Source organism: Nelumbo nucifera, chromosome 8 (assembly GCF_055504915.1).
Source record: "Nelumbo nucifera cultivar China Antique chromosome 8, China Antique-T2T, whole genome shotgun sequence".
In the NCBI taxonomy this organism is placed as follows: domain Eukaryota; kingdom Viridiplantae; phylum Streptophyta; class Magnoliopsida; order Proteales; family Nelumbonaceae; genus Nelumbo; species Nelumbo nucifera.
This window is the reverse complement of record NC_142656.1, coordinates 9,289,890-9,308,687: the sequence shown is the minus strand read 5'-3', so window position 1 is coordinate 9,308,687 and position 18,798 is coordinate 9,289,890. Positions and strand designations below refer to the sequence as shown.

At 36.8% G+C, this 18,798-nt stretch overlaps 1 protein-coding gene across 5 annotated transcripts; it reads left to right on the top strand.

Moving 5' to 3' along the window:
• Window positions 1–368: 368 nt before the first annotated feature.
• Window positions 369–11,129, top strand: LOC104592123 (casein kinase 1-like protein 3). Of its 5 annotated transcripts, none has more exons than XR_734369.3 (17): window positions 369–513; window positions 599–711; window positions 803–843; window positions 1,590–1,659; window positions 1,761–1,909; window positions 2,468–2,563; window positions 2,677–2,747; window positions 3,910–3,971; window positions 4,053–4,116; window positions 4,507–4,591; window positions 4,684–4,810; window positions 5,296–5,378; window positions 5,600–5,657; window positions 5,952–6,088; window positions 7,077–7,268; window positions 8,772–9,033; window positions 10,463–11,129. XR_734369.3 is itself a non-coding variant. In XM_010251327.3 (16 exons), the coding sequence occupies exons 2-15, from the start codon at window positions 636–638 to the stop codon at window positions 7,263–7,265; spliced, it is 1,308 nt and encodes a 435-aa protein (XP_010249629.1). In that variant the 5' UTR covers window positions 369–513; window positions 599–635; the 3' UTR covers window positions 7,266–7,268; window positions 8,772–9,158. The 5 variants fall into 5 exon arrangements, 2 of the variants coding, with proteins under 2 accessions (XP_010249629.1, XP_019052381.1); XR_016079173.1 differs by lacking the exon at window positions 10,463–11,129 and adding an exon at window positions 9,210–9,258; XR_016079172.1 differs by lacking the exon at window positions 10,463–11,129 and adding an exon at window positions 9,125–9,158.
• Window positions 11,130–18,798: the final 7,669 nt, after the last annotated feature.

The following is an 18,798-nucleotide window of genomic DNA, read 5'->3' as shown; positions in this document are numbered from 1 at the left end:
TCCTCGCTTCTCTTCTGCTCTCTTTCTCGATTGACGATTCCTCAACCAGACGACCACCTTATCGGCACGCGATAAACCAAACAACGCACGTGCTCTCCCGCCAAACCAGAAGGATGGATTGGCCGTCGCTAAACTTCCCAGAAGGTCCCGCCACCTAATAACACAGTTACTGAAAAAGACCTGCTTATATTTTATATTGACAATAGTTTCCTGTTTGAGAAAAATATTTATTGTCTTCTACGGCTAATAGTTGAGTAATTTTGGGAAATCCTTATGTCCTTTAGAGAATTAAATAGAAGTCAATTAGTCAAACGACGGTTCACTTTAGTACAATTACATAAATACCCCTTTCTTATATACACTAATTTGGATGCTTCCACACTTCTCCACATCGTTCGGAAGGCAAAATAGTCGATTTCTCTCTCTAAATTTCCCCTTTCCTTCCTGAAGTTCTCGTGTGTGGTTTTGGTTTCACGAAGAGAAAAAAGCCGAAATCGTCTCTTATTCATTTTGGTCTGTCGTCTCCACTTCCGCTTCGATTAATCTGAGTTCGTTTTTTTCGTAAAAATTTTTGAAACCCTAGTTTTTGGATGTTCAGACAAACTTGATCCATCGATTGGAAGATAGACTAAGTTATGGAGAGGATCGTTGGAGAGAAGTACAAGTTAGGCCGTAAGATCGGCAGTGGATCTTTTGGAGAAATCTATCTTGGTAAGTCTTGATGTTTCAATTTCTCTTCGTGTTCTTCAGTTGGAGTTCATGCTCCCTTGGTGATGATTTTATGAAATTCGATATGTTACAGCGACCCATGTTGACACGTATGAGATGGTTGCGGTGAAGATCGTAAGTCTCTATCCATTTCTTAGAACGGTTTCGATTTTTCTGTGGTATTGTTTCATTTCTCTCCTCTTGGACAATTTGTTGTTGGAAACTTGGAAACTAACTAGGTTGTAAACTCATTGAGAGTTTTTCTGTATTTAACTTGTCTTCTTGTTCAATGAATAGGGAAAGAGGAAGAAACATATGCCTTTTGGCCTGGTGTTACTGATTACTTAACAGGAAAATGAATCGGCCTATAGTCAATATTAAATTGTTTCTTACATTTCAAAAAAAAAAAAGATTTTTCTTGCTATTCTAATGATCTGTAGTGAAATTTGTTTTTAGTATGCATTTGCGTTTTACTGGTTTTTACTTTATTCCCCAATAGTTTTGAAAGATGAGTAGCTCGAATTTTATATACATCTTCAAGTGCTAAGTAGTTGCAGATATCATCTTCCCTCTTTTTAACGGGACTTTTCCGTTGGCTTGTTTTTATGGTCTGTCCCATTTCAGTTGCTTGCATTTTTAAAGAATAGATTTTCATATTTAGGTCAGATTTTGAAGTGCTAATCACTATTTTAGCAATTCCTTAAATCATTTTGAATCACTTCGTTCTTTTTGTTAGATAACTCTTCCGGAATAGAGGCTGTTTTTGTCACATGTTAATCAGAATCCACATTTTGGTATAGAATTAGACTTTAGGGAAGCCATGTTTTGGCTGTGGCTGTTTTACTCAACTTGATGAATACAGCTATTGGTTTTACTAACAGGAAAACAGCAAGACGAAACATCCTCAGCTGCTTTATGAAGCCAAGCTATACAATATTCTTCAGGGAGGAAGTATGTATCATGAATATCATCCTTCTCAATTAAAATTATATGCATTAATTTTTAACCTTTTAGTCATTATTGATAATTATTGAATATTGTTATTCACGCAGGTGGTATTCCTGGAATAAAATGGTGTGGAGTAGATGGGGATGACAATGTTCTTGTCCTTGATTTGTTGGGACCAAGCCTTGAAGACCTATTTGTCTACTGTGGAAGGAAGTTCTCACTGAAGACTGTCTTAATGTTGGCAGATCAGATGGTAAGTACAATTTCCTACCATGTTGATCTGTTTTGTTGTTAATGGAGATGCACACATTCACAATTTCACATGAGTTTTCCCCTCTTCTGAGTTGCTTTTTTTAATGATTTTTTAAATTTTATTAGATTTCTGCTTTGTTATGCATCATCCCCAATCACAAATTAATAGATTTGTGCTTTTCTAATAGTGGTTCATAGGTTACAACCTATATTTCTCTCTCTCTCTCTCTCTCTCTCTCTCTCTCTCTCTCTCTTTTTTTGAAAAAGGTAAAGTAATTTTATTAGAAACAGAACCAGAGTACAAGAGGCCCTCAAAGAAGAAATCTGGAGGCCAAGTACCCAGAATTACATTACAAGTTTAATAAACTACCATCACTCAGCTGGGCTCCCAATACCCTTGATTGAACACCTTTTGCAACTGCAGTCCAAGAGACTAGCTTTCCAAAAGAACAGGAGATTAAATGGTCTGCATCACTGGATTTGTTGTTCATGTATGGAACTTAGTTCTACTTAAAGAAGTTCCATGTAATGGCTATTCTTTTGTTGCTTCATTTTCCAGATTACAAGAATAGAGTATGTGCACTCTAAAGGATTTTTGCATAGGGATATCAAACCAGATAACTTCCTGATGGGTCTTGGTCGGAAAGCAAACCAGGTAAAGTCAATAATTTTTGGCATTTTACCTGACTTTTTTGTATTTTTATTCTGATTCTTTCATATGGCATGCCTTCTTCCTTTACTACCCATCCTTTAATTGCACTTCTTCAGGTTTACATTATTGATTTTGGTCTTGCAAAAAGATATCGGGATGCTACAACTAATCGACATATTCCTTACAGGTATTATTCTGATCTGCTGCAGTAAATTAGGCGGTCTTTCTTACCTTGTGAGGCCTAAATTCTGGTGGGATTGATACCTGTGCTGTTGGCTTTCTTTTTCTGATGAATTATGGGCCACGAGAAAATATGGATGTTTATTAAGTGCTCATTCTGGAGAGCTTTCATGCTGTGGCTTTTGGATTTGTGAGGTGGGCCCCACCCAGAAAGCCTATAATCAATGTTTGATGAAAAATCCAGAGCCAAATTTTGGTCATCACAGCCATTTGCATGGCTCCCCAGAAAATCCTCTTCCAGCTGGTTCTTCAAAGCAGCTGAACTAAAGTTAAGCCCTCCCAAATGGTCCCTGAATTAAAAAAAAAACCTAAGAATTACCCTGTGCTAAGGTTCTGGCAATTGAAGGTATAATAAGGGTTGGTGTTTTTGACCTTTTTGTTTCATACCTCTCTTATTGCCTTCATGGCTTTCAGTCATGAGTTGTACACTTGTACCTGCAAATGATTCATATGTTTAAACTTTAAAACTATGAATGCTACAGAACCCTGCAGAAGTGAAAACATATATATATATATATATATATATGTTAGGAGGCTTATTTAGTTTTAATGAAACCACAATAAAACTTTGGTGGTTAGCATGGTTTTTATTTGGGTTTCTGTAAAACTGTATACCTCTCCTGGAAGACCAAGTTCTAGATATGTTGAAATGAAGGTTCTATTAGTTGCTTGTACAAAGAAGTCATTAGATGTCAATACACCTATTCATGGGCAGGTCTTGGGTTTAGCTTTTGCCAAAATTTGAATGGGCCTGAGCTCGAGCCCAAAGCAGTGTAAAATGTTCATGAGCTGAGCCCAAAGCCCAGCCTGTGAACAGGTCGAGATGTCAACATATGAGTGTGCATGAAACTGTGTATGCTATAATATTCATTGCCACTATTAAGGCTTATGGTGTTTGCATTAGCAAGTGCATGCTGTGGCTTATGGGTCTTTCTTACAATGTCTTTTGCTTGCTATTATGTTTTCAATGTGTTGTTACCAATTTATCAAAAGACATTGTAATAACCAAAAATTTCTTTGCCGTTTTTTTGAGACATTTCCATTTATCTTGCTTGGAAATATCCTATACTGGTTAGCTGAAAGGTTACTGTTTCTCTTGACCTATGTAGGGAGAACAAAAACTTAACAGGGACAGCACGTTATGCAAGTTGCAATACTCATTTGGGTATTGGTAAGTAAAATTAGTTTCTTAGCTTGTTTCTGGTAATGTTTAATTGCTTCAATTTTACTGATTATGTTGTCTTGTCTTTAGAGCAAAGCCGACGGGATGATTTGGAGTCTCTTGGCTATGTTCTTTTGTATTTCTTGAGAGGAAGGTTTGCTCCATCTCTTAGTTGTTATGTTACAAATTCTTGTATGAAAAGATAATGTATTTGTATTTATATATGCATATGAATGGAATACATCAGCACCCATGTACAACAAGGTACTGTACAATGTGCATGTACAAAATCTACCACTGTAACTGTATATCAAGTCACAAAAAGATTATCATAACTCAAAATAAGAGTTAAAAGGCACTCTCCTGAAGAGTTTGTTAACTGCTAGCCAAGAATACGGCATGTCATACACTTTTTTTAGCTGCCATCTCTTCTGGGGACTTCTTATTTTCAAAAATGCGGGATGTTACGATTGAATTTGTAGTGTTTCAATCAAATTGTGTTATGGTTATTTTCTATACCTGACTGGTACATACATGTATGCAGCCTTCCGTGGCAGGGACTAAAAGCTGCCACAAAGAAGCAAAAATATGACAAGATATGTGAAAAGAAGTTATCAACTCCCATTGAAGTATGTGCTCCTAGCTGTTTAAGTATTTACTTCCATGTTGTGATTAACATTGAAATTTAACTCGTGAGGCCTTTATTTCCCTCTGTCCAAAGGTTCTTTGCAAGTCTCATCCGGTGGAGTTTGCCTCATATTTCCATTATTGCCACTCCTTGACGTTTGATCAACGACCTGATTATGGTTTTCTGAAACGTCTATTTCGGGACTTGTTCACTCGTGAAGGTATGTGGTAGACAAAGTCACTTTACATGTTTCCCAGTCTCTGCTCATTTCGTCGTTTTAAAAAGTGAATATTGTCACTAGATATCATTAATTAAGAATACATAATCACTGGAACATATTTTTAGTTATATTTGTAGAGCCTCATCCCTTCATATCATATATTAGTATATCTGAACACCATGTAGGGAGAATTTTGAACTGAACTTTAGATGATATACACTAGTAACCACTTGCCAATAAATGAATTAATGAAACAATGCAGTGTGTGCCTGTGCAGATGTGGCATTGAACAGAGTAGAGTGGTGTAACAGGGTTCATGTAGCCGCCCCATATTGTTGGGATGAGGCTTAATTGAATTGAGTTTTGTGTATTTGTTGATCTTAATTCCACTCATCCTGCAGCATTACCATTGTCATTTAACATCAGCAGTAGCATCACCGATTCCATGTTCATGTTTTTAACAGTGCTGTCTTATGTTTTTGCAGGATATGAGTTTGATTATATATTTGACTGGACCATCTTAAAGTACCAGCAAGCGCAAAAGACAAAACCTCAGCCCCAATTATCTGTTAGTATTACCACAACTTCACTCTTCTGGGTCTGGATTTGGCATTTCAGTTTTTTTTTTTTCACCCTACGTTTCATGGTTTTGTTAAGAGGCTATTCAATCTGCTTGGTGTTGACTGCCTACCTACATTATTCTCTATTTACCCTTTAAATGGTATTATCTTGTGCACACAATAATTGGAATAAGCATGTTTTTAATGAGAACTGATGTCTAATTTACAGCCAGTTTCGGGAGGGACTAGTAGTCGAGCAATGCCAATGGATGTTGATAAGCATCAAGGTATAATGTTCTTTGCATTTAGTCATTCTAAGGGGAGTCTGGATTTTTTAATTTGAAACAAATGGATAGATGCTAATGGTATAGCATCTACTCTGTGAACCCCTTAGCTTTGCATATATTTTAATTGTTTGGATTATTGTGGAAGTTCTATTTGTAGACTCAAGCCTGAGACAAAAACAAGCAAGCTTCTTTAGTTTCATTTATAAGCCTCTAAAAAAGGGATTGTTGATATGCTCATCAACCTGAATTCCTTTTTGTGATTAGCTTTTTGACTCTTATTGCTTTTAATATCAGGAGTGAACAATGCTTCTTATTCAGCTGAGGCTACAGAGCGAGTAATATCAAGTAATGCTCCACGTCATGGTGTTCGCATGCAATTTAAATCTCCAGCGGACAAGAATTTGACTGCTGAAAACGCTGTTGATAGGAATGTAAGCCATCTTGTCATGGATAGTTTGCAATGGTGTTTTTGCAAAATTCCTATTAGGAAGCTTCAAGTTCCATTTAAGGTTATGTTGTCTGTGGGAAATCCTGGTGCCTGTAAGGGTATGGCTTTATGGGATTCTAGAAGACAACATTAAAATAGGGCACATCGGTTGAATGATTTTTATTACCAGAACACCTCTTTCTACACTGCTCAATGTTTTGCAACTTGTCATTGTGTTATTTTTTTGATCAGCAACAAAAAGTAATATATTTTATTAAGTCGAGAAATATAAAGTATATAAAAATGAAAGGATAGTCAGCCTCAACTAATCATCCAATTCAGATACAGTATTACAAACAATCCCCCTCATTCTGTCATTCCCAAAAACATAGAGCTTCTTGTCACCCCCTGTTTTACCAGCCCATCTACTAGGCTATTTGCAGTCCTAGGTGTCCATCATATAATTTCTCTCAATTTTCTTTTTAGTTCCGTGGCTTCCATGATTTCATTCCTATACCTCCAAGGTCTCTTCTCTGAGCTTTCCAACCATCCTATTGAAACTTTAGAATCTCCTTTAACTAGCAAGTTGCTACACACACCATAATGTTGCAGCTCTAGGACATCTCCATATTATTCTTCCTCTCTTTCTTTCATGGGTGAAGAATGAGGCATCAAACAGATGTTTCAGATCATTAGGAGGCACCTATCTTTTTTTTTGTCAGTGTTATTCAGTTGTTTATTTCCATGGGACTGTGGTCCCAGTATCCCTTGGTTGGCTAGATGTTTTGTGTTAAGGATAATGCAATCATATATGCATGTTTATATATACATTTATATTTCCTATTTCACCATTTCTCTTTTTTCTGGGATGATATTCTGTTAACCGGACATGGATGTGATTTTCTCTTTGTTCTGTTGGTATTTTTAACTTATTAGTTGCCAATATCTTGGGTTCCCATAAATCAGATTGTGTTGAAATTTGATTGTTGCAGAACGTGAGCAAGTTCTCTGAGAAAGTTCATGTGGGATCTAGTTCATTTCTTGCTGGTGCCTCCAAGAAAAATGTTGTGAAACCAATGGTGACAACTGAGGCTGTGCATGCTAGTCATGGGCTTGGCAGCAGAATTGGTTCTTCAAGTAGTTGGCTTCCTTCACTACAACGCAACTCTTCAGCTAAGTGACTTGTACGTACCTTATCTGATTCTCAAACTCATTTCATTTCTGAAATAAAAGGAAACAAGTTAATATTTCACCTTGATTATATCTTTTCCTTAATTATATTCTAGAACTTCCCAAATAATCACTTATATAGATTTTTCTGAACAGTCAACATATCTGTAGGTTTGAACCCCATTACATTTAGGTGATACTTCTGTTCCTAGATATATCATTAGTAAACTTTACATCGGGTGCTAAATTATATGTGACCACATTGGAGCTTCTGCACCCATGCTTCAACATGTATTTATGGGGGATCAAATGGGATTGCAGTGGGTGAGATATAGGCTGGGGCTGACAGGGTGGAAATATACATTGGATCTTCATTTCCATAGAGCTTTTGTATATGCTGTAATTTTTGTAGAACCAAGTTTAAAGTATCGGAAATGCAAGGTGTATCGGAAAGACAATTTTAAGAGACGTATTGGGATACGCCTTGGATACGGACAAAAAATCAAGATACACATAAATATGGTAAAAAATTCAAATAAATCTTAAAAAATATATTACTTACAAATTTTATATGATTGTAAATAAGTCATTTAAATGTAAAAAACCATAATTTAATGGTTTATATGAAGTGACATATTGGGACACAATTAGTAACCATTGAAAAATGATGGAATAACTAAAATGTAAAAAAACAAAAAAAACTAAAATGTGAATGCCAATTTTCAAAAATCAATATAATTAATCTTAATATTTATTAGTATATAAATTTTAATAATTAATTCTAGCATTTATTAATAAAAACTTGCCACTCGTTAAGAAAAGTGAAAATTTACTTAAAATTAAAAATACATATAATCGTTGCAAACAAATATGTATGGCTTGTTGGCGAACTTGTGGTGGTTAAAACTTAAAATCAAGTGACCAAGGTTCGAATCTTGCTATAGCTCAAATTTGAAGTTTTACACTAACAAAACAAAATTAATGATAGGGGATCATTAATTAAAGGAATTAATGAGAGAATTTGAATTAGGCGCTAAAATTCAAATTTAAATTTGCCTTGGAATAATTGGCTAATTAATGAAAGAAAAATTAGACTTAAACAAACGGCATTAATGAGAGATTTGGTATTAAATATGGATTAACAATAAAGATCTGAACCGTATTGGACTGTTTTGGGCCCGTACTGGCCGATACAGATCCGAAACAGCCCGATACGGGCTAGTATCGACCGATACGTACGAAAGGTAACGGAACAAATGATTTATGAATGTTCTGCATATCGGGTTCTTGTCAGAATGATATGTATCGGCCGATACGGACCGATACATTACGATATTTTGAACCTTGTGTACAACTGTGTGAAATTGCTTTTGTTTAGATGTCCATTCATATTGATTTCATCTGACACTCATGCTTTTTTGTCTGTGCAAGGCAGTTGGTTGTTCTATACTTCTATGGAGCTAAAATGTATGTATAGATATTCCATGATGGCTGACATCTGCATTTTATTTCTTCAGCAATCAATCTAGATGAGAAGACTCATTTTGGACAAGATTCAAAGGACAAATGTAGAGATGCTGTCTGGTGCCACAAAAGCTGCTTTTGCTCAAGTTCTTTTCTGAATACCAGCTCTCATGCAATGTTTTCTTACGGTGACCATAGACACATTGGATAATGCAAAATATTGGTCAGCTCAAAAGCTTGGTTGCTGTTTTGTATATAGTTGGCTCGAATTTCGCACACCAGTATTCCATTTTAAGGTTCCTTGTAACATGGATGGTACATGAATCTATTCATCTGTTATTAGATCATACAGTTTCCATTGGCTATATGGTTGTTGTTTTGACAGTGTATATTTCATTTGATTCAGGATAGTGAGTTACTTGTGTATACTGATTGCTTTATTATTTTGCATCAAAGCCTTGGATGTTCACCTGGTTCAATTTTAACCTTAGGTACTCAAGTCCTGGATCTGAATAAAGTTATCTAGTTTTCAGGTGCACATTTTTCATGATTATTATTGTGGACATTTTCACCAGGTACTGACATGTTCTTTTAGTACGGCTTTAATGGAAGCTTTATATCATCATGATACACTGCTGTAGATCTTATCAATTCTTTTGTCTTCAAAATTGATATTACAGTTGATTAAATACGAAGTAAACAATTGCATGTGAGGAGCTCTGTTGAATAAGAACTGTTCTATGAAAATATTTTGCTTCATATGGAGGAAAGCATTCTAAGAATGAATCTTGGGGTAAATGTGTGGGAGGCTGCAAAATATATTGAAGGTACTTTGTGGGCAATACTCTGATCTAGTATTAGAAAGCACAACTGCACGATGCCAATTAAATTCTAAAGAATCAAGTCACTATTATAGGAGATGTTTTATTTTTGATTGGAATATGGCTTTGGAGTATGGTTTAAAGTCTTATTTCCCCACTTTTCTCAATTTATATTCCTTTCTTTCTTGTCTTTACCTGGTCCTAATTCCTTCTTGAAATTGTAAAATTTTCTCAGGCATTTTTCGTTATCTGTGTTGAATAGTAATACAATTCTGACCAGGTTTTGCCATTTCTTCCCATGTATGCCTTGTATTTTATTTATTAGTCAGAGGAGTTAATTAGCTGTCAAGTCTCTTTTTCTAGGAAAGCCAAGTCATCCCTCCTGTAACTTGTCTGCCTCGGTTAACAATTGTTCTCTTTTTTTTTGGCCCCTCCTGGCTTGTTACTGGACGTGGTAGTTCTCCACTAATTTGACTTCCATGTTTATGAATGATACTTCTGAAATCTGGAAACTGGTAATTTTGGTTGCCTCTCCAGAGCACCGACCGTTCTTTATTTTTTATCTGGAAGTATTCTTTTATCTTTCCTATCCAGGATCCTTGGAAATTTTATTTATTCTCTTAATTTATTTTATTTTGCCTTGCATAGTTCTAAATGTGCATTTTAATGGAATGAAATATACAGCTTCGTTTAATTATTTGGTTTTCTTTTATCAGAACTCTCATGTTGTAATTGACCATGTTAGATTTATCTGCCTTGGTCCAGTTTGTTTTTATATTCATTGATTCCATAACAATGGTAAGCTCATGCTTGCACTGTATTATTGAATCCGTTGATTTTTATGTAAATTGTAGCCAGCAGTTTGAAATATCACAATAGCCATTTTTCTATAGCCACTCATTTATGGGATCTTCAATTTACAGGGCTTCAGAGAGATCAAGGTAGATGAGATCGTAAAGATCAAATTCAATGGATATGAATAATTGACCGTGGCTGTTACCATTTACCAACACCTGCTGAGGACTTTAGCTTTTTTCTCGTAAGAATCAACACCAAGTTTGAAAGGTTTTTGGTATATCTACGTGGAATGATGTGACCAATTTGCTACCTCACAGCGATTGTTGTACTGTGGAACTGGAAGGGGATTGGTAAGATTGGACCCCTAGTAGATGGAGCAATGTGCCAAACGACAAGACGCAATTGGTGATGGATTAATTTCTTTACCTACTGTAAAGAAAAATGGCGCTAGGAAGGTATTCTGGTTGCAGAAGAGAGGCTAGTCCTTTATGTTAACACTTTTTGGTTTCGTTAGTTTGGGGTGAAGTAACACCGTACAGTTGCCAATTTTCCATGTATATACCCAGTTGGATTGCAGTCAAAAGGCAGCAGAGGGTGATCTTTAGATTTTAGTGAATTAGAGATGGCAACGGGGTACTCGAGCGAGAGTTGATCATAGGTTATCGCAAACGGTGATCCATTCCATTTCTAAATTTCCTCTGGAGGGTAGACAATTGTGAACATTGCCATCGGTAGGTCCTTTTTATGCGAAGCTGGGTAGTTTTTATCTGATTCAGATGTTTAATTGTTAAACAAGTGGCCAAGCGTCAACATTTTTAAATCTTTTGGTCGTTGCTGTGAGGATCTGGAGCTCGGATCTGCTCCTCACACAGCGCACCTCACATGCACATCCCACCATGTATCGGGAGCATCTTCCGTATTTTTGTGTTATTGTTCATGGGAGATGTTCCCAATGCACGGTAGGATGTGCCTGTGAGGTGCGCTGTGAGCAGCGGATCCCAATTCTGCTGTGAGGTGGTTGACTTCTGAGATCCTGCAGATGAGCTGACTGTTTAAGAGTCACAGTGCTTTGGTTTGGATCGTATCTTCTGGTTTGCCGAGGTTTTCTATTAGATTTTAGGTTGGCAATCCATTCAACCTTTCTAGTAGTTTCACCTGGGTATGCACCACTGCGGCTATGTGGTCGGGGGTTGCCATGTAATCAATTAACGCTATCGCAAACCTCTATAGTAGTTGGTATAATGCAAGAGTATCCTCCCTCCGGAAGTTTAATGAGATTGCAATAGCTCAAAATGAGATCCTTAAAAATACAATCAAATTAATTAATCTGGCGTAGTCTTCAACCTCGGAGGGAAATTCACCGAGTGGTGGAGCAAACGGCGCATGTAAGCTCTGCATTTGGCAACAATGTGCAAGTCTGTAAGATGCGCTAGGGTGGATCACAATTAAAAAATATTAAGCTTTTTACACTAGGGTTCATCATCTTCCTAGAAAAGATTTTCTTCAGAAAGTCAATCCTAAAAATTGAAAATGGTTTTCAATTTTTACTTGTCATATTATTTTGTGTGCAGCTTTTGTTCTGATTAGGTTTCCTTTTATTTCTCTTGTATTCTGGTCTACAAAATTACGGAGAAACAGTGATGCAAGTTTCACTCGCTATCACAAGAGGCCTTTTGCCTTCTTGATCATCAGTTTTTATGATTCTACTCCTGTAAAGGTTCGAACTTGAAAGTTGGCTTAAAAACCAAAGAGACGTTTTGGCTGTTTATCACTCACATTCTCTGTTATTCTTAAAACACATTCGTCCATGGCATAACCATCAACATAAAGATGGTCATGGAAGATAACGTGTAGCCCTTCTTTTATAACCGTGGTTTTTACATCTCTTCCATCTTGGTTTGCAGAAGAAACATAGTTCCTGCTATGCCAACTATTTTATTGAAAAAACCAGTTACAATTCAAGGAAGGTTAAGATTACGAGTTATTTGAGTATAAAATAGAACAAAAAATCTAATCCCGGATTGTTTAAACTTTTTTAAAGTTATTGTTCAGAAAAAAACCCTTTTGGTGGAGAATTTTGCTTGCATCCAGGAAGGTCAGGAGCCTCATCTTGTTAATATTTATGGTTACCATAAGCCACAGAAAGAAAAGTGATTTGATCAATGAACTATTTATAAGATTAAATGAGTTAGTTCGGATGTTGGGAGCATTTCCAAAAGCTTTTTAGGTTGTAGAAGGTGATGGAAAGGCCAAAAATGATAAGAGATCGAAGTCATGGACAGATTGTTGGATCACAACCAAAATGGGCTTTGTTACTTGTTCTGTACGGCCACAATTACCTCAGAAATGAAGCCCATTACATTGCATTCTAAGGTGCTGGTGAACGCTAGCAGCAGTACAAAAGAAGCAATCTTTAGATAGCAACTCCAAGAGCAACATTTTAAAAAATGACCCGGAAACGGTATCATTCTAGCCATCGGTTTTTGGGTCAACAGTCTGATTGTCTGGTTTGAATGGATGACCTGTTTTAACAGCCAAATTAAAAAAATTAAAAAAATAAAAAATTGATCAAAAACAGTTGAACGGGTTGATGGTTTGACTGCCCAGGTCAACGGTTTGTTGACTTTTTCAATGGTTTTGACCAGATTTCGGGTTTGGGGTAAAATGGAACTAGTTGCCTGGATGGTTTTCGGGCCGAATATTCGATCGTCCGGGTTAACGGCGATTCGAAAACGTTGCCCAAGAATTCACATCTGCGCTCCTAGTGTGATCCACAATGCCCCACAACACATCTCCACCTTGTATTCCGAATATCTACTTATAGCAAGTACCGGAGATGATGAGACATCATTGGAAGATGTTCCCAATACAAAGTGGGGATTTGATGTGGGGCATTGTGGGGTGCAAGGTTCAAAATATCAATACGCCCAATACACTAGTAGGGGAGTATTAGGCGAATCGATACACATTTTTATTGCTTTTCTTTTATTTTTTTTTGCAACCGGTTCAGGGGGGTGGTTTAGGTCTCCTCTACTCCCTAAACCAGTCAAACCTCCAATACACCCACTATAAGGGTGTATCGGAGGGGTCCCGGAATGATACGTATTGGCTGATACGTGTCGATACTTTGAACCTTGGTGGAGTGCCCCCTTGTGGGGCATAGATGTGAACTCCAACCCCAAAACAACATTTTGTACAACTCGTGTTTGATTGGGAATTTGTGGGCAAACAGAGGTTGGTAAAGAGAGAAGTCATTTCTTTTTTTTTTTTATTGCTAAAATATATCTATTCATCCACCAAAATATTTTACATCGGGTGTCCCTGTGTGCCAAAATGAGAAGTCCATGCTTAAAGTTTTAGTGTTTTGGGCTATAGAGTGAGTCGGGGTATTAAAACATCTATTTATATGGAGAAAGGAGATCACTTTAGAGTTTCTTGGTCTTTAGCAAAAGCTGAAGGCAAGACCAAGGAAGATTTGCATGCTCCTGAAGTGCTTGAATTACTTGTAGGGAATTCGAGCATATTAAATTGTGATCAATTGCCTTTTGTTTCACTAGATGGATTTCTTGAAAGATAGTTTGGAGTTTTGCTTCCTCAACGGTACCCCAACTTTGAGATTTTCCTCCTACAATACCTGAACAAGATAACAAGATAGATCAGTATTTGCATAAATAGCTCCAAGACACATGAAGTACTTGAAATATAACCACCATGTTTAAAGAATGGCCTGGGTTTGCCAATTTATTCTCAATGCTACCTTGGGAGAGGGACCCTGCCCCTACCTAAGGTTAATGTCCAGGTTTTGAATGGAGAAAAATATTATTGACCCTCATAGGAATCTAGTGGGGTGAGATTTGTTTGTCTTTGAAGCACTTCTCATTCCTGGATATCTATATGTAGTATAAGGCTAAAGCTATCCAACACATAATCCATCTCATAACATTTTTGTGATGAGTTGTCTGCTGAATTGTCTTAAGGCATTGAAGCCAGGAATATTGAAATAAAGTCAGATGAGAGGTTCCAAGGATTGGCAAATAGAATTGCTTTGGAAAAGTCGCAGTGACAGAAAAGAAGGGATATTGATTCAGATTCCCGATTACAAAAGAGTACATAGTCTGTCCTGCGCTGGGTTGAACAAAGTCTCTTTAACTGGGAAATAATTGTTCACAACTCTTTGAGCCATTTTCTTTTCACTTTCGAGATAGGGGGTCAAGAAAGGCTGAGTTGCCCGGATATAAGCATTTTTAGAAGAGAATTTCCCTGTAGGGTGCCCAACCACAACCAAGATATATTGCACTCCTCGAGGTAAACTGGAGTGTTAATGATTTTTTGCAATCCCCCCCTCCCCCCCAACCACCACCACCACTGAAGAAACTTTCTAGGAGGGGGACATTCCAGTCCCCATTCAAGATAAACTCAGCTATTGGCTTAGATTTAGGGCTCCACTAATCGGTCTGGTAATTAGAGAAAAGCCACTATTTTAGGGTTCCACTGATCGGCCTAGTATTTAGAGAAAAGCCATTATTTTCTTGGATATAGGGTACTTGGTCAACTTTAGTTTTAGAATCCGGGTTGACTAGAAAACCCACTTATTGCAGAAGTTCCTGAAGGATGGGAACCATGGCTCTCCAGATTGGGGAGTTGGATTTCTTTGCTGCATAGGGGAAGAAGTCCTCATTCCTCAAATATTTAGACTTCCAAATTTGGGTCCAGAGCTTATGTTGCTCATTTAAGAATGTCCAACGTAATTTTTTGAGAAGGACCAAGTTGACCCTCTTTAGTCTCTTGCAGTTGAGACCTCCACTACTCTTGGGTTGGGCTAGCTTGTTATAGGCACACCATCCGTGTGGGTTGGGTTTCACTTCAGTTTTAGCTCACCAGAAGTTCCTTATTTTCTTATCCATTTATTTAGCATGTTTTGAGGAAGCTTGATGACATTCATTACATGAATGGGAAGGGACTGTAGGATAGCATTGATAAGAGTTTGTTTGCTTGTTTGGCTTAGAGCTGTAGCCTTCCAGCTATTCAACTTGGCATTTATGCTTTCTAGGAGAAATCCTAGATCTTGTTGTTTCTTTCTGGACTAGAATGAAGGAACTCCAAAGTATTACATTCGAGTGTCTAAAGTTTTCATGTGGAGTTGTCTTTTTATCATTCTTCGATGCCTATGGTTTATATTCCTATTGAAGATTACTCTCGATTTCTCAAAATTGATGCATTAATCCGATAGAGACTGAAACTGGTCTAGAATTTCTTTTAGGTTTTTAATTTCATCCCTGGGCTCTTAGAAAAAGCATTATGTCATTAGCAAAAAACAAGTGGGAGATACTCAAGGATCTCTTTGACATTTGGATCCCCTGAAATTTGTTTTTAGTCCCAGCTTTTAACAAAATTCTAGACAAGCCCTCCATGGCTATTATGAACAAATAAGGGGAATTGTCTTAGACCTCTTGAGGTATTAAAATGACCTTCAGCTGACCCATTTATGAGGATTGAGAAAGACACAATAGAAAAGCATTCTTTAATAATTTGACAAAACTCCGGAGAAAATCCTAAACCCTGTACGACTTTGATGAGGTAATCTCATTCCAATCTGTTATAGGCTTTTGATTAGGGCTAGAAAGCCATGCCCCCTTCTGTGAGATTTGAGAAAATGGAAAGTTCCTTAGTTATGACTAGATTGTATACCATTTGACGACTAGGTATAAAGGCAGCCTAAGTTGGAGCTATACATTTGCCCAACAAGGTATGGAGGCAGTTGGCTATGACCTTAGCCAAAATTTTGTACAAGATGTTGCATAGGCTAAAAGGACTGTAGCCCTGGACCTTAAAGCAGTTTACCTTTTTGGGGATTAAGCAGATGAAAGTGCCATTTATCCTTCTGAGAAGTTTTATTTATTTATTTTTATTCTGGAAGAATTCTTGGACAAATAGGACTATCTCAGATCCCATTAGTTCCCAAAATTCTTTAAAAACTAGAGCTGGCATGCCATCAGGGCCTGGGGACTTGAGGCTACTAATGCTGAATAGGGCTCTTTTAACTTCCTCTTCTATAGGAATAGCCAACAGATTATGATCGTCTTTCTCAGATATGATTGGGTTCAAAAAGGTGGACATATTCCTATTCGTTTGGGATGAAAAATGTCAGAAAAGTAGGAAATAAATTCTTGAGCTATTTCTTTGTGCTCAGTACACCAGTCCCCTTAAATATTTTTTATACCATCAATGGTATTCCTTTTTTGCTTGAACATTGTGCTTGTGTGAAATAAGTTGGTGTTTTTATCCCTAACTACAGCCAAAGGCAAAGCTGCTTTGAATTCTGTCACAAAAAACTATTTATTTGAGTGGTTAGTGTTTCCCACGGGCTATATAGCCATCTAGTTTGCTCGTGTCCCAGGGAGTCATTTGTTCCACTTGGAGGATTTGATTCTCTATGTTAACCAGCTGCTTTTGAGAGTCCTTGAATGTTGTTTTATTCCATCGAATCAAGTAATTTTTTATTGGGTCCATTCTAACTGCTGGTTTACAGGCTGCATGCCCATTTATCTTCAAGTTCTACCCATGCATCCTCAATGATTTGCTTACAGGAATTAATGGTGATGCAGCCACATTTCGAAAAATTTGAAAGGTTTAGAGTGGTGAATATTCCTGGGATCTGTATTTAGGATTAAGGGGTGGTGATCCAAGCCCCAACGTACGTGCATATACCAAGGGAATAGAGACACGTTGGGGTGTTGGCCTAACCAGCAAGTTGGGAAGACAAGCACTCTACCCATACCCAGAGTGCGATTGACCACATACACCTCTCTCTTTTCCTCTTGTTCGACCATGAGATTCCACCTCCTTTTGACACTGATTTCAAAAAGGTTTAGATCCACAATCATGTTTCTATATTGTACTCTTGAAGTCAACCTATGGTTATGCTCCGAGGAGCTTAGGTCCTAAATCTCCACAAAGAGGCTGCTTCATTAAGTCGTTCCAAAGTTCTTGATTGTGCTCTCGGATAATTGTGTTGAGGGAGATTCTCTGGATGTTGTTAAATCCCATAAGAAACCTATTCTCCATGGCAAATCAGTTCAATCCTGACCAATTGCATGGTGCTGGTTGGCTCTTTTCCTCAATGTTCAATGGCTTATGTTCAGTGTGTTTCTAGTAATATTGCAGGACATTATATAAGATATCATAGTATTAGTAGTACCTCAAGTTGTTATACTTCGTATTTATTCCAAGATTTTTTTTTAAATCTGTTTTTTATGATGATTGTCACTGAATATTTAATGAAATGAAGTTTTCTTCTAACAAAAATTGTTGCAAATTAATATGCATAATGCCTTAAGAATCTAAAATAAAAGAACATTTCAATCGTAAACATTTTGCAAATTAATATCATAATATGTATATTTTAATTAAATTTAAGGAAAAATTCCACTTTAATACCATAAACTTTGGGGATAGTGTCAAGTTAATACCCAAACTTTCAAAAGTATCACTGTAGTACTTAAACTTAAGCTGCCCTTCAAAAGAAGATACTGATCATTCTTCTCTTTATCATATTTCATGTTTTTTTTTTCTTTTTCTTTGAAGATAACCGATTTAATCTCAAGGTAGAAGACAATGAACAGTGTCTTCTTTTGAAGGGTAGTTTTGACATTTTTCAAAAGAAAAATAACGGTAAGTTAATGACAGGGACCAACTTGACACTTTTTGAAGGTGTAAGTACTGCAGTGGCACGTTTAGAAGTTCGGATACTAACTTGACACTACCCCCAAAGTTCAGGGTACTAAAGTAAAATTTTCCCTAAATTTTTATCATGTTGAAAATAACAGGAAAAAAAATCAATTGATTAGTTAGCATTTTTATGATGTAGATTGGTCGGTTGTAATTTTTTTATCGTATCATGCATTTCCATTATCATAGTCAAACCATTTTAAAAATGGATTTTTCCTTAAATTCTGTGAAGGCCAATTTTGATCTTAAAGAATAAAATAATGATCATTTTCGACCCTAGACTTCGATAAAAAAACCATTTGTAAGCAAAAAAAAAAAAAAAAACACAGACTGCATACGAAACAACATTGACATATCCGTTAAACAACGTATGTGGCTGCTAAAGTTTGAAAAAGGCCACTTTCCGTAGTGTAGAATGAGCGGTATTGATGTTGGTCCTTGTATTGATGTGAAGGCTCAAACCTCAAAGTATTCATACAGAAATGTGCATCAAGAGTTTCCGTTGAAGGAAACGGTTACTCTTTTTTTCTAATGAAGCGAGAGTTACTTTGTAAAGGGTTGATTGGAATCTTCTTTAATGGAGAGGACTGACTTTGGAGTTTGGACTAGAGCGAGGAAGGGTACCTCATGGTCTCATTCCTCATTTTGGGGTCATCACTCGTCATGAGTCTTGTATCTTTCAAGCATTATGATGGAAAGAAATCTTCTTGATTCTTGAGGATGTAGTATCAAG

What these genes read in the sequence shown, in the direction of transcription:
- LOC104592123 (XM_010251327.3), top strand. Translation starts at nt 636, where the DNA reads ATGGAGAGGATCGTTGGAGAGAAGTACAAGTTAGGCCGTAAGATCGGC. An exon ending in GGACTTGTTCACTCGTGAAG is followed by an intron (nt 4,811 to 5,295) that starts GTATGTGGTAGA and finishes ATGTTTTTGCAG; the next exon opens with GATATGAGTTTGATTATATA. An exon ending in AACCTCAGCCCCAATTATCT is followed by an intron (nt 5,379 to 5,599) that starts GTTAGTATTACC and finishes TCTAATTTACAG; the next exon opens with CCAGTTTCGGGAGGGACTAG.